General features: G+C 38.7%; 1 protein-coding gene across 2 annotated transcripts; it reads left to right on the forward strand.

The window, feature by feature from the left end:
- The first annotated feature begins 276 nt into the window (after nt 1-276).
- LOC136719186 (cystatin) lies at nt 277-26,813 on the forward strand. Of its 2 annotated transcripts, XM_066697037.1 has the most exons (5): nt 277-669; nt 1,231-1,338; nt 1,959-2,090; nt 12,204-12,360; nt 25,859-26,813. In XM_066697037.1, exons 1-5 carry the CDS (start codon nt 454-456, stop codon nt 26,035-26,037), a joined length of 792 nt encoding a protein of 263 aa, XP_066553134.1. In that variant the 5' UTR covers nt 277-453; the 3' UTR covers nt 26,038-26,813. The 2 variants fall into 2 exon arrangements, with proteins under 2 accessions (XP_066553134.1, XP_066553135.1); XM_066697038.1 differs by lacking the exon at nt 12,204-12,360 and having other exon boundaries at nt 282-669.
- The last annotated feature ends 524 nt before the right edge of the window (nt 26,814-27,337 follow it).

The following is a 27,337-nucleotide window of genomic DNA, read 5'->3' on the forward strand; positions in this document are numbered from 1 at the left end:
GAAATACTTACACAACCAAACAAAACAAATCAAATCAAATGAGGGCAACTCAGGGACTAAAACAGTGTTTATTGCAACGCAACCTCATTTTAACAGCAAACACCGAAATCAACCACCACAAGGGTTCTCAAATACTTGTGACAGTGTCGGGACAGCCCTATATATATAGTCTCGCACCTCGTGACCGGCTCCTCCAATCACAGCGCCGCCCTGTTCCCGCGCAAAGTTAACCCTCGACCCCGGAAACCACAACAGTAATTCCCCGTTAACTGACAACAACAAACATCCAACACGAACTGCGCCAACACACAAGCGACCGACAGAAAAACAGACAGACAGACAGACAGACAAACAATCCCCTCCCCCCCCCCATACAATACGCAAGGTGTCTATTTTTGATGGACATTAACGCGGTCGGGGGACGGGTGTGTTGCGCTCTCCTCGCTGGTGAACATGGCGTCGATGCGGCCGGCTGTGTCCTTGCTGTGCTTTGCCGCACTTTACCCTTTGGTCTGCATGCAAGTGATGACGGGAAGTCCTAGATATGTTTCTCCAGACAGAAGCGATGTGAAAAAGGCGGCTCTCTTCGCCGTCGAGGAGTATAATAATCAATCAAACGACGAAGCCTTCGCCTACAAAATGATCGCGGTACTGTCGTCTCAAACACAGGTATTTATTTGGGGGGCGGGGCGTCTATTCTTTCTCATGGTAAAACTTTAGACATGTTTAGGGATGAAAATGAGTAACTGATTGACGAATTGAGTAGAAGTAAGGACATACTGCTAAAATACAGACCCAGTGTATCTTATGTCACTAGTTGTGTACTAGAAACTCAATAAATCGTGGGTAAATCTTGCATGACGCACAATGCACAGCCATTAAGCCACTGGTTCCCAACCCTCCTCCTGCAGGACCCCTTTCCTAGCCTGAGCTCTTGATTACTTAACTGAAGTAAATGTGTGTTGATTTTACTTTTTGTGTAACTAATACAAAGTTGGTCTCTTAATAAGTTCCTTATACACATGTATACTTAACCCTCTACTGTTAAAAATCATTTTAAGGCTCTAATTAATGAAATTATTAGTTACATTAAAGGTTCAGTTAAGTAATTGGGAGCTCAGCTGGAACAAAAACCAGCAGGGTAGGCCGGACTAGGGTTGAAAACCACTGAATTAAGCTACTACATAATTTAAATCTGTTGAAATCATATTAGCCTACCTTTCTCCACAGGTGGTCTCGGGAGTGAACTACATCCTGGAAGTAATGCTGGGACTCACACGGTGCAAGAAAGGACAGGGCAAAGATGTGCAATCTTGTCCTTTACACCCGAATGGCAAGGTAAAGACTTGCGCGGACCAAACTACAGGTAGAAAGACAATGAAAAAGAAACGGCTTTCGAGAGAACCAACTGCCTATTTGCAGATATATTGTTATAAATTCATACATGATCAGTTTAGAAATCTTACTAGTTGTGAATGGAGTTTCCAAAGTAATTTTTACCCGGCTAAATTATGTGGTACAAATAGCCTAATAAGATTAAAACCTTCTGTCCCTAGGTGTCACACAATATAACATTACATTTGTCACATAGAAGATGCTTAGTGAAAGTGTGCCTTTAAAAGAATGTCAAAGTTTCACGGGAATGGATTTCTTACGATTTTTGTGCACCACAAATATTGCTTAATCTCACTTTGATCTGGAGTTTGTAGAAGTTTGCAGTAATTTGTTTTAATCTGAAATTCTGGAAATGTTCACCACCTCCTCACACACTGTGCAATCAGGACAAATTGAAGCACCTGTTCTTTAACTATGGTCCGTAATCAACTGCATTGAACCCCTGGAGAAAACTCAATCCTAATAATGAGATAATTGCTTCCCCCTGCTTTGTTTCACATCCAGTTCATTTACTGGCTCTCTGACAGGTCAGGACGGTTTTAAAGGTACACTTTGTTTTGCAGAAGCTCGTCTGTGATTTCGTAGTGCTGGAAGTGGCCTGGGAGGGTGTCACTGAGCTCACCAAGAGAAGATGCCATTCACTTGAGAAGTCAGCTGTGCACCAGAACAATTCAATCTCTTTGTATGCACCTGAGGTACTGTGAAACATAAGATGACTGACAATGTTGAGGCCAGTTCAGATCCTGACTGAATTCAGTTTGTATTGCCTCCGTAATTTAATAAAACTAAAAATATATTCAAAGGTCAATGAAATGCATGAATGGTTGGCAAAATGTGAGTGCAGATTCATTATTCAATTAACTGCCTTTCTTTGTATCTTCTGTGGTAAGGCAGTGGTTTTCAAGCCTGGTCCTGGAGGAAAACCTGCCCTGCTGTTTTTTGATGCATCATAGCGCTCAATTACTTAATTGAACCCTTAATGGAAGTTTGATTACATTTGAATGTTTAAATTGTGTAACTGATAATAAGTTGGATCCTTAATAAGATTTTCCATATACAATTCTATACTCAACTTAAACCCCCTATTGTTAAAAATAATTAAAAGGCTCTGATTTAGGAAATTAGTTCAATTAAGGGTTCAATTAAGTAATTGAGAGCTCAGTTGGAACAAAAACCAGCAGGGTAACCGGTCCTCCAGTACCACTGATTTAATGTAACTATTAATTCAGTAACAGTTTGGGCCCAGCAGATGGCGCCTTTAGGTTAATACACAAGCAAGTCACACCCAGCGCTGACATTTCAATGCACAGATGTGCAGAAGTACTTTACAAACTATATGTGGTGTACAGTGTATTCATGAGTTGAAGATTATTATGATTTTTACATGTGCATCCCTGTCATTCTGTGAATTGCAGTTTTACACACAATCCATATTTGTACAGTTTATAAATGCAAATTTATTTCCAGCGTGCTATACAGTATAGTGAATGTACTTAAATTGTAATATTTTAAGTGCTGTATACCCTTTTGTGCTGCTTTATATGCGATGCCAGAATACGGGGACTTTTGTGAATTAGGTTTTCCTGGTCTCTGTTTCGACTCCTCTCCATCAATTCTGTTTTACTAACTGCAAAAGTAGATTCCAAATGGCATCCAAGTTTAATATGCAAACAAAATCAGTGCTTTCTTTGTTTATCTGAAAACAGAGTTGCTTGTCTTGTGGAAAATACTGTGCAGATGCTTAAAGATTGCTGGCTTCTCCATGCCAAAGTTTCTGTAATCCATCGAAAGCTCTAGCTTAGCTGATTGTCCGAAGGTTGCCAAAATATATATATTTTTTTCTTAATATTATTCGAACATGTTGCTGTAAATATTCAATTATTTTAGTTTTCTTGGAATTTATATTAATGTATGTAATTTGTTAAAATATCATCATGCCTAATAATTAATCCTAATATTTTGTATTTTTTATAACCCCAAATTGAGGGTTTGCATTTAACTGAAATTGATATGCCAACTTTACATGGTTTGGAACCTTTATTGGCAATTGTACCAGATTTGTTTGTGCAAGAAAATGTCATTTTACAAAACACAACCTGTGCAAAATAAACCATTCTATTCAATTTAAAATTAAGAATAATATGAGAAGTTTAAATTATGCATTGCAATTCCTTTCTGATGGCTGGGTCAAACAGTGAGTGGAGGAAATATTAAATGGCTTTCCTGCCAATTGTCCTTCGTGTCTAAATTCTAGACTTATAAGAGATCAAAATAAAACGGAGAAACTTATTTCTAAGCCATAATTAAAATAGACAAAAAGCAACAGACGGATAAACAGAAGTCCTGTTGTAAAATAGAGGAGTTTGTTTTGTGTGTGTGTGTTTTTTTTTTTTTTTTTTTTTTTCCCCTCAGCAGGCAAGGGAGGGTTTTCATAAAGACGATAAGGTCAATGTTTATTGCAGAGGCACCGCAGTTTAGGTCATCAAATGCATCCTGACCATTATTCTTGCTATGCGGTATAATAAACTGTTCCTTGGTGTCTTCACTGTAGCCCTTTAGATATTAATGCACTTATGTTGTAAGTTGCCCTGGATAAGGGCGTCTGCCAAGAAATAAATAATAATAATAATAATGACAGCAACGAATAAGTGCTAATCGGCTACAAAGGCTCGCTTGAAACTTCGTTTCAGATGTGTTTCTTTGACTGTAGTTTTTATATAGCCTATTTATTCAAAATGTATAAATGTAGTGTACATTTTGAACTCAAACTTAATTTAGATTGCCTGCTTATTCTTGATTCAGTTTCTCCTGAGTGTTTTAAAGGAGTCTTTCTTTCCTTTTTTCCCCACTGCATATTCCAGCAGAAGCAGCTTGTGAATGGCTTGCTTGGGGCTGTACAATTGGGAGCAAGGCAGGGCAAGTTTATCAGTATATCACAGGTTTCAGTGCACATGGATTCCCTGCTTCCAGAGCAGTGTTTGTTCCTGTCCACCACAGTTTCACACGGTTTGTACTTAACTGTGTTTTGAGAAGCTGTTCTCTCTGGAATAGCTTGAATGCAAATTCCAGACTCTGTCGATGAAGGTGCATAATGTGCAGGAAACATAATGGCATGCACTGTAAATGTACAGAATTCAACGGACCATACAAATGTACATTATTTGTCCTCAAACAAAAAACAAACAAAACAATTAATACTATTTATATTAAATGCACCAAGGTCAATATTTTCTCCCTCTTGAATAGAGGACTTGTGCGAATCCACTAGAAAATTTTACTATTTTTAAATTTGATTAACAGAATAAATATTTGATAGGTATGTGAGAACATGTGCAATCACAGGGTTCTTTCTAGGTTCATATGTAATTTTATTTTAATGAAATCTAATGACTGTTCCCTGAATGTGTGTGTGCATCTAGAGGAGAGATGGACTGATATAGATAGATCTAGGGGATGGTATAGATCGGTTTGCTTTTCAAATGACTGCATTGCCTCCATTTCCCTTGAGCAATTGGTCCCTTCAAATTAACCCTGGGTGTTTCCCCTTTGACCTGCACCTTTGACCTTAAGATTGTAAAATATATTCAGTTTTATGCGGGGACTCAGAAGTATTGTCCCTCTTTGTCCAAGCAGCAGGCTGATTGTAAAAACATGCCACATTTTCTTACTGTAGTATCTTAAGAGGCAGGGGGGTGCAGTAGTGGAGATGGGGGTGGGGGGCCTCTCTACATATATTATTATGCTGTGATTTCCTTATTGCTGAAGAGTGCTTTTCAGTTACTTACATCCCGAGCAGAGTACTGTAAGCAGATGCCTTGTCGTCTTTACAAAGCTTTTCCTTCAGGATTACTGGCATTTTCAGATTATGTCTCAATATGATGTCACTGTCTGTGACCCCCTTTATTTTTTGGCCTGTTCCGATGCATCTCGGACAACTGAAGTGGAGGTAACTGATGCCCCTGGAAAAAAGAATAATTACACGACAAAGGAAGAGCACAATTTCGCCAGTGTCCCAAATATCGACGGCTAGTCCAGGAACTTCCTCCTCAGTCCTGAGCACTTTTTAAAAGACGCAGAGGGGAAGCACAAGGCCTCTGTTTATGATCACGTTAAATCCCAGGCAGATGGAGGGTGATCTGTCTTCACCCTGCTTGCTCCATCCCTGGATCTCCATCTCTATACCCTTTACAGCATCACTATCGGTAAGGTAGTAGAGGGCTGTTGTCTCTATACACCACTGATTTGTGATTTGGCCAGTTATGCTCTTTGGGTTTAGATTAGTAGATTACTACTGGACAAGACAAACTCCCCACTCTTGTCTCCTCATTCACACAGTGCAGCGCCTGTTCATTGCTAAACCTGCACTATCAGACTTGTGGACAGTATGCAGTGATGGCCGGGGGGTGCCCATGACCCTCACAGTTCATTGTGTGCGGTTGTCTTGGTTTCAAGGTCTTGCACTTACTCACTTGCAAAGCATTTCTATCTCCGGTCACCTATTTGGCAATGGCAGGTTCTGGTTGTGTAATGTGACGTAATCCCTGGGGCGGCACGTTGGTTGAGCTCTTCGCATGTACCACCAGGCATCTCCCAGCCAGTGGCCGCCATCAGAGTTGGGCAGCCCTCGTAAGAGGGAGTGTTGGGTGTGTTGCTGTTACATCACTCTTTGACCCTCCCACTGGGGACGATGAAGCTGGGGAGTTCAATGCAGATGCTTTGCCGCACAGCTGGTGGGTCATGAAGAGCTGTCTAAAGGCCTGCAACCAAAGCCCATGGCGACTGACCATTCCACACTCCTGAAGCCTTTAAAACACACAGGAGGAGAGAACCTCACACTGAGGACTGTGACTTCAGTAAACTTCATATGAGCATTAGAGACATGGCTCAAACGTATGCCTGTTGAAATAAAATAAACAAATAATGAATCAAATGGATGGAGAGCTAGTTGCCTTCAGTCACACTGCCCTGAAAAACTACAGTTTCTGTTTGCATGCAACTCGAGGAGCGGTAAATGAGTGAATAAAGTAGTCGTGGATGGCTCCTTCAACAATGCAGAAGAAGGGTTCGGCTTAGTCCAGTCTTTCTTCCATGCTGTTCATTAAAATCCCTTTGTTCCCTTCAAAATGCAGAATAATGGAGCGGTGGTGCCAGTGTATAGTAAGCCCCTGCAATCCTGCTGTGTGCTACACAACATTGCTTTAGCAATTGGCAACTGAGACTCTAAGGGGATCCTTCCTGTTTCAATGCCTGCCCCTATTTTGTCTTGTGACACATTATGGGACTTGTGTAGGGTACTAATTGTTCTGGGGGAAACATTTTGTTGAGGCTATGTTGTGGCCCTGGACATGTATGCATTCTTTTTTTTTTTTTTTTCTCTGGTTTTCGGCTTTTTCTAACCCGATTTCTCAAGGCCCCCAAAAGAGGAGTTGCTTGCATTGATCTACTGCTTTCGGAAGAACCGAGACGAGAGTATGGAAGACAGCAGGGAGAGGATTGCTGGGGAATTGTGATCACCACATAGTATCTTTGAAGGAGAGCTTAAAATTCTTCTGGTATACCTAAAGTTTAAGGCTTACAATTCCAGAAAAGCCTGATCTTAAAAACTCTTGCTGCCTTGATAATAGTGACTGGAATAACTAGCGTCACAAAAGACAAGTTAATGAAACTAAAACTCTTCCCACGTGAGAAGTTTGACAGTTGCAATAATGGCCTGCTTCAACCTCAAAAAGGAGACATTTGACATTTTGAATATCACCTCTACATTAAAAGTAAAAACTTGAAATATATAATAAATGTTTACAAAAGTAATTGCTGAGTTAAAACTGTACAATGTAAGTAATTGTATATGAATCTTGTACTGACTTTGCAGAACAGGCCCTCAAAAAATAGCAGCCTGGGATCACAGAGTTGAAAGTAGAAAAACAAGACTAAGCTTTACAGTGAGACTTGTGATGTGGAGCTACTTAGCTTTGTGCTTGAAGCTGCGAACCTCGAAGAAACAGCTGAATGATATTCCTGGGTCAATTAGCTGTTGACTGATGAGCTTCTAGGTCCCAGAGAGGACTTGTGGACAATGTTACAGGTTCCATTACTGTAATTTTGATTTACAGATTGTATCCTTATAATACAGAGGTGCAGCAGGCACACATGGTCTACTAATGGATCCTGTAGCATAACATGATCAACACACAGCTGCTGGGATTCCCCGGAGGCGTTTTGTGGACCTGTCTTTTCTTTTTAAACGGGAAGTGAATGGAGAATATTTGAGTTTCAGATTAAATTGGCTGTATTTCAAATGCTTTGAAATGACACTATAAATAATAAAACTGGAAATGAAAAAAATAAAACAATAGATTGTCTTCGCCACATTGAGCAAGAATATACAGCATTCATATATTTTATTCCACTATATGAGGGATGTATGGATGGCCTCCAAGGAGAGAAGCCTGCTACATATGTTGCCTAATCTTAGCCAGACAGTAATTTCTCTAATTACTGCCGCACTAATCAAACATAAGAAAATAAGAAAGAATTGGCTGGCTCCTACAGATTAGTCTGTGGGGGTCTGGTCTAATTTCGGTGACTTAGCCCATCGTTTCCATTAATAGGTTTCAGCTTGAATTGGGAGCAGAACCCTTCGGCTCCACGGCAGATGGCAAAGTTCACGTCCCCTCTCTTTTGTAGGCCGTTCGAGCAAAACAACAGACAGGCCTCCCTCCCCGCCATTGTGTTTGTGGGCTGGACGATGAAGAGACGCAGTGAGGTGGTCTAATGTGCTTGTCAGGAGAAAAAGCTGTTTAATCTGCCTGTCGCGTGTCGTGAGCCACACGGGCCGTATTTCCTCAGTCTGTTTCACTTTTTTTGCCCTTTTTTTTTTTACATTTTCAAATGCTGCCCACTTGTGGAAAACAAATTCATCTGGTTTCCTTCTTGTTGCCGATATGTCGCTTGTTTCCCGGCTTTGCCACATCTGCGTGGAGACGTTGATAAGAATTATAATTGGCAGGTGAAGTGGAGTTGGAGCCCTGTGGTGGCTATCATCTTAAACACAGAGAAAGGTGAAAAAGAAATTAATCAAATTAAATGTTTGGTTTTTCTTCAATAAATACCCACAAGATTGTTTCATTTTGGAAAGGACTAATATGCCCACTTTGTGTTAGTTGTGCTCCCTATACAAAAACTGGGAGTGTCTATTGAGTAATATGGGCCCATACATACTGTTTCTGGCTGTGGTTACTCCTGGCACCTCTTTCAGTATTTGATGCTGGAAACAAGTATGAGCAGAATTCAGATTAATAATTGACAAGGACATGTCTCTTTACTGCTACATTGTGCCACAAAAAGCTGCCACAGTTGTACCTGAAACTTTGATTGGCACAGACTGGCACAGTGGCATTCATTTTATAGATCTAGTAAACTTGGTAGACTTCTTGGTAAACTCCAAGCTCTTATTAGTCACATATGCTTTGACACCTGTAAAGACCTCAGTCAAGAACTTCACTATATAAATGCATCTTTGCTTTTTCAGACATACAGACTAAGGAGAAGTTGGCTTTCTGGGCTCTGTCTGGGCTACACAGCCTTTTCCTGCTGCTGTTGGTGGTGGCCTGGTCTTGATCTTGTTCATTTTTGATCAGTCAGATTTGCGCAACTCTTGCACATCTGTGGCTTCCCATGGTGCCTCTGTGATCCCTACGATTTAAGCTTCTTTTGTTCCGTGGCTGGTGGATGTGTCCCACTGCTTTTCAAACCGCATTGCCGGAGCATCTGAGCGCCTGGGTCACTGGAGGAGTGCAGTGCATTGTGGGAGATTAGAAGGTCATCTTAACAAAAGTTTGTCCTTTTCCCCCCACTGGCGCAGTTTTACCAGCTGCACCTCAAGCCTTTGTTAAAGCTGTGCCATAAAAATGCTTCAACTTCCTTTGCTGCTAACAGGCGTCGCCTGGTTAGATAACGAATGCGGATGCTTTAATTACTTGATTACACTTTAAAGGCAGGAACAGTGGAGCAATAACACAATACAAAGAACCTGGACACAGAATACAAAGAATCTTACAGGACGAACACCAGCTGATGTAATTCTCTTATTCTTGGAATCATGCCCTTAATATTATTATTTTATTGTTATATTTCTTCAAAAAATACCCTTATCCAGGCGATTTAGGATTGTTAACATATATCAGTATTTTTACATACAATTACCCTTTCATACAGCTGTTTTTTTAGTTTTTTTTTTTCTTCTCAAGGGTACAACAGCAGTGTCCCACTTAGGACTGGTCAGAAGTTGAGAGCCCTGGCAATTAGTGTATTTTAAAGTAACAACTTCAGCTCACAGTCTTTATACTCTGTTTTACTCACTGCCTCACATGTTACAACAGAGGGAGAAAAACAGGCCTTGTGGAGCCCAATCTACTACACACAGACGGATGGATGTAGTCATCTGAGACTCACACACAAATGTAAACAGACTGGGCATGTAGACTGACATAGGAAATACACAGGGACAAGCAAAAATCAATAGAAGAACAATAATCATCAGCAATCGTAACCTTAATCTCCCAAATCCCAGAATCCAGTGGGATGAGCTAATTAACAGTAAGCACACAGCTATTTGTCTGACCCAGAAACGGCACTACTTTGACCTCCAGGATTATGTGGAAGAACCTGAGTCCTGGGAGAACGGGTTACCTGTATATAAACAAGCAGGGCGTCAATGCTTACAGGCCAAGGTGGAAGCCCCTTCTCAAGAAAATCCACAAAAAGTATGCATATACAGTCAGCCACAGTGTCGTTTGACAATCAGAGTTTATTCTCCAACAACATCCTATGGACGTTGAAGGGTCGATAAAAGATTTCCTTCTGGGAAAAAAAGCTCCTGGATAGATATAAATTCCTGTTGAATCTAAACTTGATGGCCATGTTGGACATTTTTACAATGAAAATACTAAAATCCACAATGTTCTACTGCCTGCTATTACCCAGAGGGCTCATGATTAATAGTAATACACGCTTAGTGTTTTAGAAAATGGGTTGAGGTTCTGCAAATTTGTATTTTGCTCTGTACAGTCAGGGTTCCCAGTTGACTTATCTTACTGAGTTTCAGGGATTGGGTCTGACCAAAGAGGTTTTGCCTACATTGTGAGTGAATGGGTGACTTAAAAACAGCCATTTGTGTTGTAGATGCTGAGTCACTGGGGCCTCTCAAGAACTGGCACGATGAGGAATTTAGATCAATAGGCTACTAATAGCTAGAAGAGTGATACCGGCCAATTGGTCTCCTTTTGCTCGTAAACCTTCCTTATGATCTGATCTTTTTTTTTTTTTTGTCTCATCAAGGTGTAACTGGTGATCATTTATCTAGAAAGCCGGTTCGGCGGCAACATTGGCTGCAATCTGTATTTGTGAAACCGGCCTGCAAATTTACGATGTTTATTTTATGCACTTTTAGGATGGCTGTCTTCTGGTATTTGTCTATCGAGATAATACTTTTTATAGTAGCTGATATATGAAACAAAATGATATATATATAAAAATCAAGAAGACCACCTCATTGAAGATGGGAAGAGGAAATTGGATGCTCTGCTGGCGTGACGTGGAAAAGAGATGCTGTACGTTAAACAGGTGGAAACATCTTGGAGAGGTCTTCATCCAGCAGTGGATCAACTAAGGCTGTTGCTGCTTATAAATATATATACATATGAAAAACCCTGATGCTTTTTCTGTTAATTATAAATTCAAATGACATAAGACAATTTTGCACTGAAACGTGTTGGATGGGTTGGATCAAATGTTTACTCAGGGGAGCAGAATTACTGTCTTGTATCTGAGTTTGGGAGGATGCTGACACGGTTCGAAAGATGACTCCATATGGAAGTGAATGCAAGGGGTTCTTCGTTGGCATCGTGTGGCTTCTCTCCTGTGTGAAGCCTTGTTGGTGCTACTTTATATTATACTAGCTTAAGCAAGCAGTGATTTGATTCCTCGCTCTCTGGGGTCCTGTTTAGATCCTTGCCGACATCAGATCGTTTTTCCACTGCCTGGTTGACTTTGGGTCTCCAGCCATCGGCACTTTGGCGCAGTTTTGATTTCCTCCGCTGCTCCGAGGGTGGGGTTAACTGTGGTCATGGCAGGGGCTCGGGAGTTGTGTGGTTTCATAAATCCGAGCTGTGGCTGTGTCCTTCAAATCCTGCTCCGGTGTACAGAATCTTTTCAATCCCTTTATGTCTGGGTGTGTGTATTTCGCTTCCAGTCTTGCTAAAACCATGGGTTCCCTAGCAATAAGAAGGAGGAAGGGGAAAAAATCAATACTTGCCATGTAGCATGTAGCCAATGGAATAAGGGAATGATTTATGTATGGATGGATACAGCCTGAATCAGCTGGGGCTTCGTGTGGGGAGGGAGAGAGAGAGAGAGAGAGAGAGAAAGAAAGAGAGAGGTGTGGGGTGAGAGCTGGACTGCAGTGATTATTCCAATGACCAGATTTTTATTTTTCTCTCTCTCGCTCTCTCTCTCTCTCCCTCTCTCCCTCTCTCCAGCATTAATCCCTGGCTATAGTATTGCGAGACAGAGTGAGGCACCGAAAGCGGCACACACACCAAACGCAAAGCAGTTTCTGTGGACTATCATCTAAGGCAGCATATGTCTTCGCCAGATTAATGAGTCTGTATTAATATTAACGTACTGCAAAAAGAAAAAGGGGGAGGGAGGGGGTGGAGAGAGAGAGACAGAGAGCGAGAGAGAGAGAGCACGCTTGATCTATGGGCTGCGGTCATTCAACCTCCCTCCCCCGCCTTCTCAATCCAATTTAGGGCCAGTCCAAGGGACAGCACGGGAGGGTAGCATCCCTACAGAAACAGAGGCATCAACTGGACACCCTGGCTAAGCAACAATTTCAGTACGGACTTACAGACTGCTCCACTTCAGTTGTTGCCCTCTTCTGTAAAAAAAAACAACTAGTTGCAAGAGGTAATTTGTCTATTTATTTATTTTTACATTCTTCTCATGCAATCTAAAGGTTTTCTGTGCTAATAAGTGTCTGAGGTTGGAGAGTCCACCTGTGTGTGATTGTGTTTCTGAAAATGCAGAGAGTTCGGACAACTTTTGTGCAAGTAGGATGCAAAACTGGCCCTTTAATTCAGTTAAGTGTTGACTGACAGTGTTTTCTGTGTAGACAGGGCTGGTACTTAGTGCCGCGTCTTCCTTCCTGTGTCTGGCTGGTTACATCTCGGTATAAAACAAATTGTGCAGACTTTTCATCTTCGACAAAGCTTAATTTTACAGCTACTTTTCCGACTGTAAACAAAATCTCATGCAGAAAGTGTTGCAGGATGTCTTAAATAGTTTTTAAACATGAAAATATTTTCTTCCTGATCTTACTACTGTTGCTTGTAAAACTCTTAACATTCTCTGTCACTGTAATGCATAGAAGTGAATTACAGCCTAGGATTGACAATAGCTAATTAAAGTATGTACTGCTAAAATCAAAAATGTATATTTACTCATTTTGATGGGGACAAAATTAACACACATGTTCTAAAATCCTAATTGGGATATTGATACAGTGCTTGCCAAGTGTTCAGTGGTGTCAGTTTACATTGTTTATAGGAAAGCAATTTTGTTATCACTTTAATCCACTTAAGAAATCCACAGAAACTGCATGTTTTCTTACTTCAGCAAGTGTTGTATTGTTAGCAGACCCAAGCAAGCAGTCATTTATATGTGTGTGTGTGTGTGTGTGTGTGTGTGTGTATATATATATATACACACACACTGAAAAACAGAAAAACAGTTTCTCTGGTTTTACTATTTATAGGTATGTGTTTGGGTAAAATGAACATTTGTTTTATTCTATAAACTACTGACAACATTTCTCCCAAATTCCAAATAAAAATATGAATGGAATGGAATGGAATGGCTGCCATACATGCTAGAGATGCTGATTTAAGAAACATTTGTAGTGGTCTCCAGAGCTGCATATTTTGCCTTTGTGTTTTTAGATATACATGTGAATTTATTTATAATTGGTTACCCCTTCAAATTAAGAGAGAGAGAAAAATCAAACGGCCAAAACAAAACAATTTCAGTTAGGCCTGTTTCTGTAGTTTCTGAAGCTTTACATGTTAAAAAATTGTGACAAAATGTCAATCTTTGTTAGGTTACTGTCTTGAGTCCATTAAATAGAGCCAGGCTAGTCAGGGACAGAGTACTATTTCCTTAAAATGTGTAATACATTAAAAGCATGATTGTGCTTTCCTGGGCCAGTACAGAAACGGGACCTTTGGTTCTTTCTCTTCGATGACTCGGGCATCCTAATATATATTATAGAGATTAGTGAAGCTACATCGGTGCCAGGCCGACAGCAGCCAACCCTAAATCGTTCTGTAATAGAAATAAACACAGATAGGCCTTCATTTAAACAACAAGTAGGTGTGCAGGTCTGAGACTTATTCTATTTCCACGCCACATCATACAGAAACAATTTTATACACAGTCACAAAAGATGACCATGTTCTTTTTTTTGTGTGGGGGGGGTTTCCACATACTAGTAAAAATCATCTATTGATTATTTTAGACAGAAATCAGATGACACTCCGAGAGCATCTTCTGACCACAGCATCACTTGTGAGCGATCGGCTGGTACATGCCGACTCTAGCAGAACGTTTGTAACAGACGCTGCTGCAGCCAGTGCTTCTTGAATGACAAAGCAACACTGTGGTTCAGCCTGGGATGAGAAATCTTGGCTCTTAGAGTTTGGGGAAGGAAGCAAAGGCATTTAAAAAAAATCATATAATTTATTGGATTTGTCAGAAAGAGTGATGTTATAGACTTAAATCCATGCTTCGAAGGTAATTCTGTGTGTTAAAATAGCATCTGTTTTTCTCTGCTAAGTGTGCGTTCGTGCCAATTAATGTTTTGTGTCCCTTTAGTGTTATTTTTTTATTTATTAGAAACAAAACCCTGCATTTTTATTCTTTTTAACACGTATTCATTCCAAAACCTCTTTTCGTTTGTGATTCTCTTGCGTAGCCTAGTATTAGTTTACTTCTCTTAAATGTCTAAATATTGTTTGTTTGTCGTTTCTAAATATATATCTAAGGCCTGTAAACATAGAACAGGCCCCTTACATTAATACATATCATAAAGAGACTCCATCGAGGGACCAAGGCCAAAGTTCCTGCTCCCCTTCATTTGTTATTTATTTATTTATTTATTTGCATATATCGACTCCTTCACGGTATTAATCCTTGGCGCGTGGCTCAGTTGTGGTCATTGTTCCAGGGGGTTACAGCGCTGACCCCTTCATGGCCGTTGAAAAGGGTTAACAGAAGGCCAGTGAGGATACGGTTGTGGTCATCTTTCAATTTCATTCCATTCTTGCCAGAGGTCAGATGGGGTCATTATGAGGCAGAGGCTAATTAGTTTATCCCTGCAGAGGGCAAGGTTACCCAGATTGCTATTGGAATAGGGTCCCCCAATCAATCACCTCGGTCCTCAATTATTTTCCATCTCAGTGCTGGTGAATGCACCTTCCATATTTATTCAAATGAGAATTATAGAGGAAGCAGCTTGCAAGATTCTTAAAAAAAAAAAAAAGTAAATGCCCAAAACTGTAGTATATACAAAAAATTGAACTTTATTTCCATAAACTACGTTATATCATCATTCTAAAATATATATACATCATGTATTGTTTGGCACTATAAATATAAGAACATTTGCATTTGAAAAACGTTTTTATGCTACACTGCCAAGAAACTGCATTCAGGAAGTGTTTTATTGAGTGATGTCACAAAAAACATGCGGAATTTAAAAAAACTATTGTTATTATAAATTGTGTTAACATATGGTTATATATGTATATATATATATATATGCAGTGTCTTTTTTAAGGTGACATTAAATTGTGGGATAAAATAATTTTACTTTAAATGCTGCTAAATAAGTGGCAATTAATAAATGCAAAGAGAAATGGCTTTTCTAGAGAGAAGCCTTACTTTAGTTCACTCAAAAGAATCAGAGGCTGTTGGAATATATATGAAGTGTTTGCTTTGAAATCATCATTCAATAATATACAAGCACTCCTTTGCACTGACCAGTGGTGTAAAAGTCATGCAAACTGTACCCTGTAAAAACAAAATCACTCGGCTCTCATAGATTTAAAGAGATCTTCTATATAGCACACTATATTCGATATAAATGTGTATGAGTACATAAGGGAAGCTTGTTGTGGTACGAAAGGATAATACCTCTCAGTGCCTCTCAAAGGTTCAGATTCCAATTTAAACTGAGTTAATTAATGTATTTGTTTATTCTGCAGGATATTATAAAGTGTGAATGCCTGTACGGTTTAAACTGTATTTGTGTTTCATACTGAAGTAACAACGTAGTAAAGTTCATAATAAAGGCCCCATGGATGTAAGGATTATGTTCTCAGATAATACATACAGAGCACTAAATTAAATGGACAGTATAACAATAATATTTATATTTGTGTTTTTTTTTCTGTAGAGCTGGAATTGAAGCTTGGAGAAATAAATTAAGTTGAATAGAGGCTTAAAACATGCTGCAAGGATACATGGCTGATTTTTATAGGTGAGGGAAGATACTCAATTGCATTAAATTTATATCCAGGTGGTTTAACACATATACACACACAAATACATAATGTTATAATTCATAGATATCCATTTCATCCAATTGTTTCCTCTCAAAGCCTCTCAAACCGGGCCTTCATAAAAAAAAAATATATATCCACAGTTGGTATCATTCAGGTTCTGCATTTCTTGTATTAGAATGAGAGGATGGAGGGAATCTAATTCAACTAGACAGCGCTTTGTTTTACATATGGCTTAAGATTTGATTATTATCTGACTGATACATGGCACCATCTGGCAGCAGAAATAAACACTTCACAAGCCTTCTGTTTTCAATGTGAACATTTTATTCAGGCGGTAGCCATTGCGTTGTTTTTTTTCCCCCCTCACCTCGTTCCTCATATTAAAAAATACTTTGCTACAACAAAAATTTAGTTAAGACAAAGAGTAACTTTAAAAACAAAATGGGAAACGCATTTCCACTTACATTGTACAGGTTCAAAGCTTGAGGATACTATATATTTACTGTGGACAGGAATACCACTTAATCCACCTGTAACCCAGAGGAAAATTATTAAGGAATTGAGGTGTTGGTGTTTTGTTAGTTTCAGGTGTGGTGACTAGAATATGAGCAGTTCACTGGGCCAAAGACATCCTTTCTGACAGGATTTTTCCTAGTTCTCCCTGCACACTCCCTTTAATTTGTTCGACCGACACAATATCTCTGAACTGGACTGTTGAAGGTGTTTAGGGGTGATTCCATCCTCACCTGAACATTGCTTGCTTCTGTCCCAGATTCAGCAGATGGGAGTGAGTTCATCCGCCAGTCTTGTGCTGCGTTGAGGCACTGGAGATGTATGTGAAACAAGAAAGGATTTTGTTTTAGATGATTGGCATTGAGAATAATTGTAGTCGACTGAAGCTAATAGCTTTTTAATAAATTAGGTTCACTATTCCTACCTGAAGTCCTCTGTCTAAACATCAATCCTGATGAGACTTGTAGTGTGGTTGAGTTGGTATTAAACATGTCTGTGATTGCTGAGCATGCCTCACTTGGCATGTTTAAACCCTCCACGTTTTTGTGTAAAATACTTTGTTTGGAATGGGAAAAAGGAAAAGAAAAAGCAGGTTATTAAAGAAAAATTGGTTGATAAAGAAAAAGACTCTACTGATAGTCACAGACTGCCATCTTTTTCAATTTGAATTGCACGATTTTTTTAATGAAGGTAGGCTTACATATATCAAGACTGAAAAGTAAAACATGGTGATGTATTGGATATTTTTTTATAACCCTGCCATCAGCTCTTTAAAGTCAACCTCACACACACACCTTTTCCCCGCTTGGAATACTCTGAATCGCCATGTTAATGTTTTCTAGGGAAACTTCACACTTTTCTGGGCCTTATCTCAATGTGTTTGCCTTCCCCGTATTTTTAGCTGCAAGATATGTTACTGAACTGCAGCTGCTGCTGCAATACTCTGGGCATCTGTAATGTTAGACCGACTTGCTACAGTGAGGACTGTAAAATATTAATCAATATTTAAACTTTAATGAAAAGTGAACAAACAATGAAAGCGGTGTTTTGTGAACAGTCAGCTTAGCCTCCAGGTTTTTGTATCAGTCAGGAAAGGAGAATGGCAGTTTTTTATGATTTTGTATATATATTTTTTTAAATCAGGGTATATGAAGCGTGTGTGTGGATGCGTTTTACAGACAGTTTCAAAGCTGACATGTTCAACCTTTTGAGGAAGTGCTTGGGTCCCTGGTAGGAATGAAATCTGCACCGCAATAAATGTTTAATTATTTGTGATCAATATCGTATGAAAAAGGTAAAGGAAAAAAATAAAACACTACACTGCAGTCAGAGGTAGCTGCCATTCTTTTAAAATCACTTTACTCTTGTGTGGATCAGTTATTGATCCCATTGTTTTGAAATATATGAAATTGCTATAATATAATATGCATTTCCCTTTACATTTTACAGTTGTGTTCTGAATTGCATAGTTTGTAAAATACATTGGCGGAAAGGGCATTTTTGAATTTGGATTTTGAATTGAAGCCATGCTAGAGACGTGCAAATGCAACAAATGAATGAAGGACTTGATGTATTACATGTACACACTCACACTTTGCAATTAGGAAAGAGTGAAACTTTTAGCTGGACATGCACTATTGCATCTATTTGAGATTAGATTAGAGAATGTTCTTGTTCATTTTTTCCCCACCTGTTGTTCACCAATGTTTTTACTTTGAATTCTGCAGAGTTTACTGTTGTCATCTGACCTATCACCTTGTGCAGCTGTTTCATGAGGCCTTGTATTTCGTGTGTCTCCCTCAGATTATCCTTTTTGAGGGACAATTGCTGTGCTTCAGTGCCTTGACTCTGGTACATCAAGTTCTCCTCAGTGTCTGTTGGCTGGATCTGGGCGGTGGCCAGATCAGACACAATGTTGGAGAGTGAACGTTGCATGTGTTGCTCACTCAGCTAATATTGAGACACGCTATCAATCACAAAACCTGTACAAACGGCACTGTGGAGTCTCCAGGGTCACGGTTTCTGTCTGCTTTTACAGTATATGTAACCAGTTGCAGTATTTGCTGCTGAATGGTGCACCAGAAAACAAGTTCTTGTACACGTTGTGATCGAGCTGTGCAGGGTTCAGGTCATCCCATATTCTATCTACACAATCATGAAAGTGGCTCAAATTGTGACGCATCACTATTTCTTGTATTATTGGTTTTGTTCTCATTTATTACAAAGCGCAGTATTTACAGCATTATATTACAATATTGGGCCTTGTTTTTTTATTGGCCACTGCCCTTTGTATGGTACTGTAAGAATTTGTGTATATAGATATAGCATACCGTAATATACATACATACATAAATGCATTGCTGTTTACGTCTGCTGAATGAGTAGAAAACAGTATTTGGAAAACTGGAGAGATCTTAAATTAAGATACACATCTTCCTTTAAGCTTTAGTTGCAAATTAGTCTCAACACTAGAGATTCCAAATGGTAAATAAATACAGAATTAAACCAATCAAAATGGCTATCTGTTTCAATCCGAAATATTTAAAGTCAATTGCAGTGGGAAAGTAAAGCAAAATTGGGGGGAAAAAAGCAGCTGTGTGTGAAGTGGAGGTCCTCTTCACTTGAAACAAGGCCTTGAGATACAGTAGGCCCACTTTCACAGGGAGCAAAAAGTGAATTGGTGAGACAACACCAGCTGGACTCATTGGCAATGATAAGAAAGCCTATCAGAGTTGCAAAAGAGCAAAGTCCTCTCCACCAAATATCATTTCACATATTAATGCACTGCCGGAATACAAAGAGGATTCTGGAATTTCAAATGGATCACTATATATAAATCATTTCTGGGCATTTCTGGGTGTCAAATGATTGGTCAAGTTAGCATCTTTGTCTCCATTGATGTTAATGTAACTAAATTTGCCATTTTACCTGTAACCCAGACCTGATAAAATCCAAATATTTGTTTTGTATGAAGAGGAGTATGGCATATAATATCCTCAAAATTATAAAGTGTAAATTCTGCTCATGTGGAAGCTCCCAACAGTTTTTCTGGGTCAGTTTTATTTCTTCATTTATAAATGGAGTGGCAATAAATACATAATTCATATCTCAGAGCTGCACAAGCAAACTCTTATTGAAGATAATTTAAGGCAGGGGAAAGTGATGACATTTTGATCACTTGAGAATTGATTTCATAATTCAAATCTACTGACCTGCTATTTTTATAATACTTTGCTATAAAGACTACAGTATATAGTAGGCACATGTAGGTAAAACAAAAACAGCACATCTGTACAAAGCGCAATTTTAAAGCCGTGTCTTCTAGTTCCAGAGAATTTGGTCCAGTTTCCAGTATGTTTGACATCAGCAGTCATGGATTTTAGCAGCCAGTCAGAATGGAGAGAGTGTCAGTAACAAAGCATTGATATTTCAGGAACAAGACTCAACATGTTGCAAGAGAGAATAAGGAAAATAGCCTTTGACATTTACAGCGTGATACCCTGGCACTTTATCATCAGCACACCCTTTCACAGGAGTGTACTTTGCTTTGGAAAACAGGTGGAGTACAAATTTTATGCTTCAAAATCAAGTGAAATAATTAAGTAGACGGGGGTTTTAAGAAAAATAAGTCATGATTTGTAATTGGCAGTTATCATTCAACCTAGCTGTGTCCGTCTCACTCACCGAGTCTTTTTTTTCTTATTAACCGTAAATAATACTTGGAAATAAATGGGAGAGAAGTCTCAATAAAAGGAAATTTATAATAGTAGCACACTAGTGGTAGCAAAACACACTTAATAAATTCATAACCGCCAACAATTTCTTAACAGGTTGAAAAAACTTATTTTTTGATAAAAACATGTACCAGGTAACAAAACCAAATCCTTAACGATGAGTATAAATTAAAGTATTGAAAATGATTTTGCGCCTCTTGTAAGCTGACAATATACATTTCAGGTGTGTTATTCTGTAACAGTTATTTGTCCTATAGGGTCTCATAGATTTCAAGACCAAACACACTGTCCCAGCGTCCTTCAGGTCCACATTAATGAATAACCTCCTTGACACAATATTTCAACTTGAACGATTCTCAATATGACAGGAAAGATTTCCCCTAAGTGGGCAGCCGGCATACCTGACTAGACACGCTCCTTATTCTTAGCTGGGCAATACTTAAATTTAATCATCCTGCAGCAGAGCCCGGCACAGGGCTTTATAAGGAGATTTTGTCGTGCCTTTCCCCGGTGCCTTGTCGCCATAAACTTGTTTTTAAAAGGTCACTTATTCTAATGCCCAACCTTTGATGCCGCTTTTCCTCCAAACCATCTGATAATTGGCTATATTGAACAATTGTGTTTCCAGATGGTTAAACAGGTGTATAACTCAGTCATTTATCAAACCAATGAAGGGACCGGAGAAGACGGCATGCTGGGAGGAAAGGAGTAGTTTCCCTTAGGGTAACTTGAAGGCATTTAATGAAAAACTGATTAGGTTTCACTTGGGACACTTTCTGTTTAAAGGTAAGGAATGTTGCATCATGTTTTTTCTTCTGTACATGAGAGCCATTATTATTATTATTATTATTATTATTATTATTATTATTATTTATGTAAAATGGTTCTGGGCAAAATGCAAAAAGAAATGTTTTGATTTGCTAACTTTGTTTACAGTGTGATTTAAGTGTATTATGTTAAAAATTAAATTGTGCATGTTTATCCAGAAGTTTTGCTTTGTTTGGCAGTTGTCAGATCCCATACATAAGTGTTACTAGAGCAAAATTGCTAAAGTGGTTATGACACCATTGAAGTTCAGTTGATTTTGTACTTTTTGTACATAATAAACATTTTTGTAACTAATAAGAATAATTAGTAGTAGTAGTAGTGGTATTATTTTATTCTGCCATCAGTTAAAAGGTTATAACTGTGAAGAGATTAAAAAAGATATAGCTTTTTTTAATGGGGCATTATTTAAAGTCAGTTTATGTACGTATATGTCATTGTTGTTCCAAGGTTTGGTTGAAATAAAAGGCTGTGGAATTAGTGGGGAAAACAAAAAGCCACTTTTATCGTCACCACATAATGAAATTACAGCTATAAAACTCTTGATATGATGTGGTTTGTATTGATCGCTGGGATCACCCAAACAAAATGTGCATCAGAAAGGTCAGTGGCTTTTATACGCTCTAAATTGCTTTGTCTTCATTTGCATGGTGCATAGATGCAGATTTAAATCACTACAAATTGCCACTGTGATATATGCAAACCTGTAAAAGTTAATCGCATGCCACCCCTATCCGCTCACTGTGTCAGCTGACACCAAGGATGCAGAGAAATTATGTGCCCAATAAAGTGGACTGCAAATAAATATTGCCTGACGGTGAGGGGAGCTTGGCATGTCAGTGGACTGTTTCATTGGCTCCGTAAATGAAATGCAGCAATGTAGCAGACAGATTGGCAATTTGGAAAGGTTCCTATAGCTGTGTGCAGGGTGGATTGGTATTAAATTAATTGACTGATTAAAAGAACAGCCCAGCTCATAACAGGCTTGTAGTAATATTTTGCCTTATACAATAAAACTCTTCACTAAAATCAGTTGCCCTTGACACAGTACACATTGCACTGCATTCCAACCAGGGCATCCTAAAAGGCCACAGGAGAGCCAGAAAGATACTCCGATATTACATATAAATTATAAATTGCAGTACTGGGTGCATTGAAAATCCCATTAGTTTCCTGCCCAGTGATTTGTATAGTGTCCTTTCAGCTGTTTTTTTCTCTTCACAGTCTTAATTATGAAATTACTTGATTAGATAAAATATTGAAAGAAACATTTACAGACATGGTTTGTGACCCACCAACCTGGCTGAGTTTTATTGGTAGCAGGACTGCCAAACTTACACTGAGAAGTCATCAATTACTTAATAAATAAACCAAAAGAAGGATTTAAAAATAATAAAGAGTCCTAAATCATCTAAATAGTAAAAGAAATAAGTAAGTATGCAAGTAAGTACATAACTACGAATTAGGAAAGCCCAACCTACTGTAGAAGCAAACATTGAAGGAGGCATTTGAGATGATCTTTGTGACCTTTTGGTTCCCTGCTCTCTGTATATACTTTGTTCCCTCCAGTGATCAAAAGGTAAAATTGCCTAAGAAGGGGAAACCTGTTTCTACTGCCAAAGAGCATGTTTCCACATTGAGTTTTATTTTGTCTCTCAGCTGCTCTGGCTTTGTTGGACTCAGAGAAATCAAAATGTCAGGTCTGTTCACGTTGTTTCCGTTTGTTTCCAGGCAAGCTGAACCCCAGAGGTCTCGGGGCTTTGTCTTCAATAACATTTAAATAGCGTTTCGCTGTGTTTACCCTCCTCTCTCCTCCCTTCAGCCGAATTCTTTATCCACTGAGCCCTTGAAGACATACAGTACAATTAATCTCTCCAGGAGGCCAGTCTGCCCAAACTTCTTCATAATTCAGATGGCAGGGCTATTGTACAGTGGGCCTTTGAAAATTGCCTCCAACTGACAAGTTGCATCTTATTTTTCTTGGGAAGAAAAACTACAGCTGCAGTACAGAGATGGCTGAAGGAGAACAACTCCAGGCTGATTTAAGTCACAGACTTGTATATCCATCACATATTTTTACCATCCTACCACACTTGCAAAATCCATGATCCAGCTCCCCCAACCCCCAGGCAGCGCTGAAATCAAAAGATAACTGACATAAATATTTTACACTGAACTAAATCTATGCAGCATAAGGTTAATGATTTTCTTTAGCATTCTTGCAGCACAGCTGAACGCAAGAAGGAGATCATGACGCTGTATTTGCGTAGCAGCTACCCGGCACTGAAATGAGTTTACCTGGAGACGCGCAGGCAGTACTTCGCATCCCTCTGGTTATGTAAATACGAGTGCATTTGGTTCTGTTACTCCGCCATTTGAGATTAGCATGCGCGGTTTGTTCAGCTGTGCTTATGCATATTTGATATTCAAAGCATTTTGCACAGTTTAAAAGTTGCAAATGTGGCATTAGACAATACATTGATATGGATTTTGACAGTGTTTTCCATTTGAACATATTTGTGTTCAATTAAATTGTTATTCTTAAACAATTATTATTTAAATAAGTTATAAAAAGTTATAGCATATATTATCTGCCGACTAGCATTTATCCTTTATATCGTCTAAAAACAATTCCATCTTATAAAATATAGTGATGTAAAAATAATAATTCGGTCATTCATTCTGTTAACATTGTCACCAATTTACCTTTTTACAATTAGTGACGCCAGAGCGCTGGTTGCCTGTGTGTAGTGTAACGTGTTGACTTCATATGAACGCGCATGCAAAAACTACAGAATAAGAAAATCTCTCTATATTTGTTATTATTAAAGACAGCAAGCAGATAGTGATTCGATATTTAAGCAAAATTACTAACCGTTTACTCGAAGTAAATGAGTTATATGGCAGGCAAATGATTGGGAATTCGCTTGCTCTGGAGGTGGGTTACACGGGGTGCTTATATGGGGCAGATCTGACAGATGGCACTGAGCGTCCCAGTCCCGCTGTGCGCAGCGGGGCCGCAGCTTAGCAGGTTAGGCCTGTCAGAAAGACTCTGCCCACTGACTGCACAGCACTGCCAGCCTGCTCCCTCCAATAAACTTGAGCTTTGTCTATTGTAAGACAGAAAGTAATGTAAAACACTTCAGAGTTACTGTGCACTGGCCTGCACGGCTGAGACCCCGCACAGGCACTGGCGCAGGTAGAGGCCGCTCCTCCCAGCCGCTGTGACGCTGCGTGCCGGGACCTGGTTTAGCAAGATGCAGCTGCAAATACGCGCACATCGCCTTTACTAAACTACTGCTATTTGGTGTTGCTGTACTTTCATTTCGTTTTCGTTTTTTTCAGTTATAGCCTACACATTTCGACTAAGTCTAGAGACAGAAGATATTTTGCCTACTACTGTACTAACTGCACCGAAAGCAGTTATTTCAGCACTCAGCTGTCGTAGGTTACCTGTGTCCCTTTGATTCCGCGATTGCCTTTAAAACGGAGTTGTTACCAGTTGCAGAAAAAATGTAATCGAAAAGAGTGATCATGAATAGACTTCAAATCAAAGTGTTTAATCCTTCTGTTTAAATGTCGTTGTGAATATTGCACATTTACTGTGGACTGTATGGAAATAAATTGAGGTCCTGTTGAACACGCTTCGTTTGTTAAAAAGACACGCAGATTTTAATTGGCAGTGTTTGCGTGTAAACATAATTGTCATACTTAACCATGGACAGCGTATTGATTTCAATGTCTTAGACACGTTTATAGATCAGCGGAATTGTTCTTTATTTTTATTTATTTCGTGGAAGCTTATCTTGTATTTACTTATACATCTCGTTAAGCAAGAGTTTTTTTTTTAAATAAGCCTATCTATCTTTCTATATCTATATATACACATTTTACAATTGTCTGGCAAATACAATGACACTGGAAGGCGTTAAATTAAATGGCAGTATTACAGATTTGCTTTTTTCGTTTTAAAGTAAAAATGCGGATACACGTTATGCTTGGAATGAACGACATAATAGATATTTAATACCGATGTATTAAAAAAAATAAAATAAAAAATATACTATTTGTTAGCCTATAATAGGTTATATATAACATGTTATGTGCGTTCTTTTGTTATTTGTTTAAATCATAATGGTTTAAGTAATTTGTTATTCTACAGTATGATATTATGTATTCACCAGAAATCTGTCTTGTATTGGGTGCATTACATGGAGTCTGGGCTGTGTTTGCCAGAGAGCTGTTGCCCTGATTCAAGGTCTCATTTGTATTAATGTCCAATAAGAGGAATTATCACCAGTATAATACTGAATATTCTTTCTTCTAAATAAAATGGCAATTAACCAGAAGAGGGAGCCAATAGCACATACAATTGTATACAAAATAATATGCAATTGCAGTTGAGTCCAAATAACAGCAAAAATGCAACACCTTGTTAAAAAATAGCAGACATTTGTATTAATATTAGTGAATACAAATATAAAATAATCATTAGATAGATTAAATTGAGTTTGTATATTTTATTGTGGAGTTTATGAAGATTTGGAAGTGTGTTTTTATTTTAAATGACCTGCAGATCTAAAATACCTTTAACGAAATTCCTTTGTAACCTCCTGGATGTATTAGGTCACCAGGTTATAGAAGAGAAAAATCAGGATTATCCTTTAATTTATGGCAGATATTTACTTAAAGTTTGATCATCACAGTAGATGTTTTTCAGAACAATAACAGAATCCTTATTTTCCCTCTTTCTCTCCCCTCTCTCCCTCTCAGTTTGTTGCAGTATCTGCGAGGTGAAAGGGTCGAGACCTCACTTTAAAGGCAGCATGTCTCGGAGGCCTCCAGCTGACCTGGGCGGAGAGACCACAACAATGGGCACGTGCTCCTACACGGTCGCCACAGTAACCACTGGACTTTACCAGTACGGAGGTCTGTCCCCAGTGGGGGCTTAGCAAGGACAGTACACGTGCCAGCTGTTACTGGAAAACCGGTGCGGTGTACCAGCAGGAGTTAACCGTCAACGGGCCAGCTTCCATTCAGCAATCTGGTTATCAGGTTAAGCTTTCGATTGTTTGTCACCAAATGTCATTATATTGTGTTTATTTACATGAAAAGCACACTTTGCTCAACTAAAGTCATTCCCATGTGACACACACAATGTTATTGTTAAAGCCAAACAGAAGAAAAATGCATTCAAATATTAGTATAACCACAGAGAAAAGGTTTTCATTGTTCATCCAGAGTTGATTTCTTTATTTTTAAACTGTAAAAATACACATTACTTTCCACATTCATAACATTTAGCTAAATACTTTTGCATCAGCTGTCCTGTTTAGTGACTTATGTACATGAGCAGAAAAACAATGCTCAAACAGAATACACCTGAATATTAATCATTATGGGAGAATAAACAGAAATATTGAATTTGGTTCTTTAACGGGTATAATACTTGGTTTCACAGGTTTAATAGGACCGTGCTCATTAAAGTAACTAATTTAATCTGACATTTACATTAATTATTCCCTTGGGTACTGTGTAAGCAAAATCTAAAATGACCAGCTCTGTATAACAATATTTAATTCGTTTTGAAAAGCTACATCCACTCCTCGGTTTGAAGTGCAGTGTGAAATACAGTGGTGAACTCCAGTCCGAGGTTTAATAAGTGTGCTTATTGATTGAAATAAAAACGACCTGGCGGGACAGATTAAAATCCATAAAGACTTTGTTACGATTTTGTAAATGGATATTATTTTTCTTCGCCATTTACATCTGTCACTAAAACCTCTAGAGCTGGGATCCTTAATTTTGAAAAAATATTAATTTAAATCAAATTCTGACATTTTTTTGATGTTTCCATATGAGCTTCCAGGTATCAGAACCTCTGCAACCCCTGGATTTGTGGTTTTAAATTATTTTATTCAGGAGCTTCCTTTAATGATCATTTATGTTCCAGGCACCCACGTGGGGGCCCATGGACTCCAGACCCCTGCTCTAGAGGGCTCATAATTAATGAACGAAAAATATCTTTGGTTCACAGTGTTAAAGACTATAAAAATAGTCTGTTGTCCACAAATTCCTATGTTTTCTACAGATTTGACAATTTATTGTTTAAAGTTCTTTAAAGTAAAAACATATATATTTAGGTGAAAAAATTAACTGTTAACTTATGTTTTTTGTTAGTTTGTTTTTTTACATTGAGGCAGACATTCAGGACTCGGGTGAGATTATGTTATGTCCCTTTATTGACTTGAT

This window comes from Amia ocellicauda, chromosome 23, assembly GCF_036373705.1.
Source record: "Amia ocellicauda isolate fAmiCal2 chromosome 23, fAmiCal2.hap1, whole genome shotgun sequence".
NCBI lineage: Eukaryota > Metazoa > Chordata > Actinopteri > Amiiformes > Amiidae > Amia > Amia ocellicauda.

Coding starts and splice junctions, on each gene's coding strand:
- LOC136719186 (XM_066697037.1), top strand. CDS start 454: ATGGCGTCGATGCGGCCGGCTGTGTCCTTGCTGTGCTTTGCCGCACTT. Junction 2,091..12,203: donor TCTCTTTGTATGCACCTGAG/GTACTGTGAAAC, acceptor AATCCAATTTAG/GGCCAGTCCAAGGGACAGCA. Junction 12,361..25,858: donor AAAACAACTAGTTGCAAGAG/GTAATTTGTCTA, acceptor TCTCCCTCTCAG/TTTGTTGCAGTATCTGCGAG.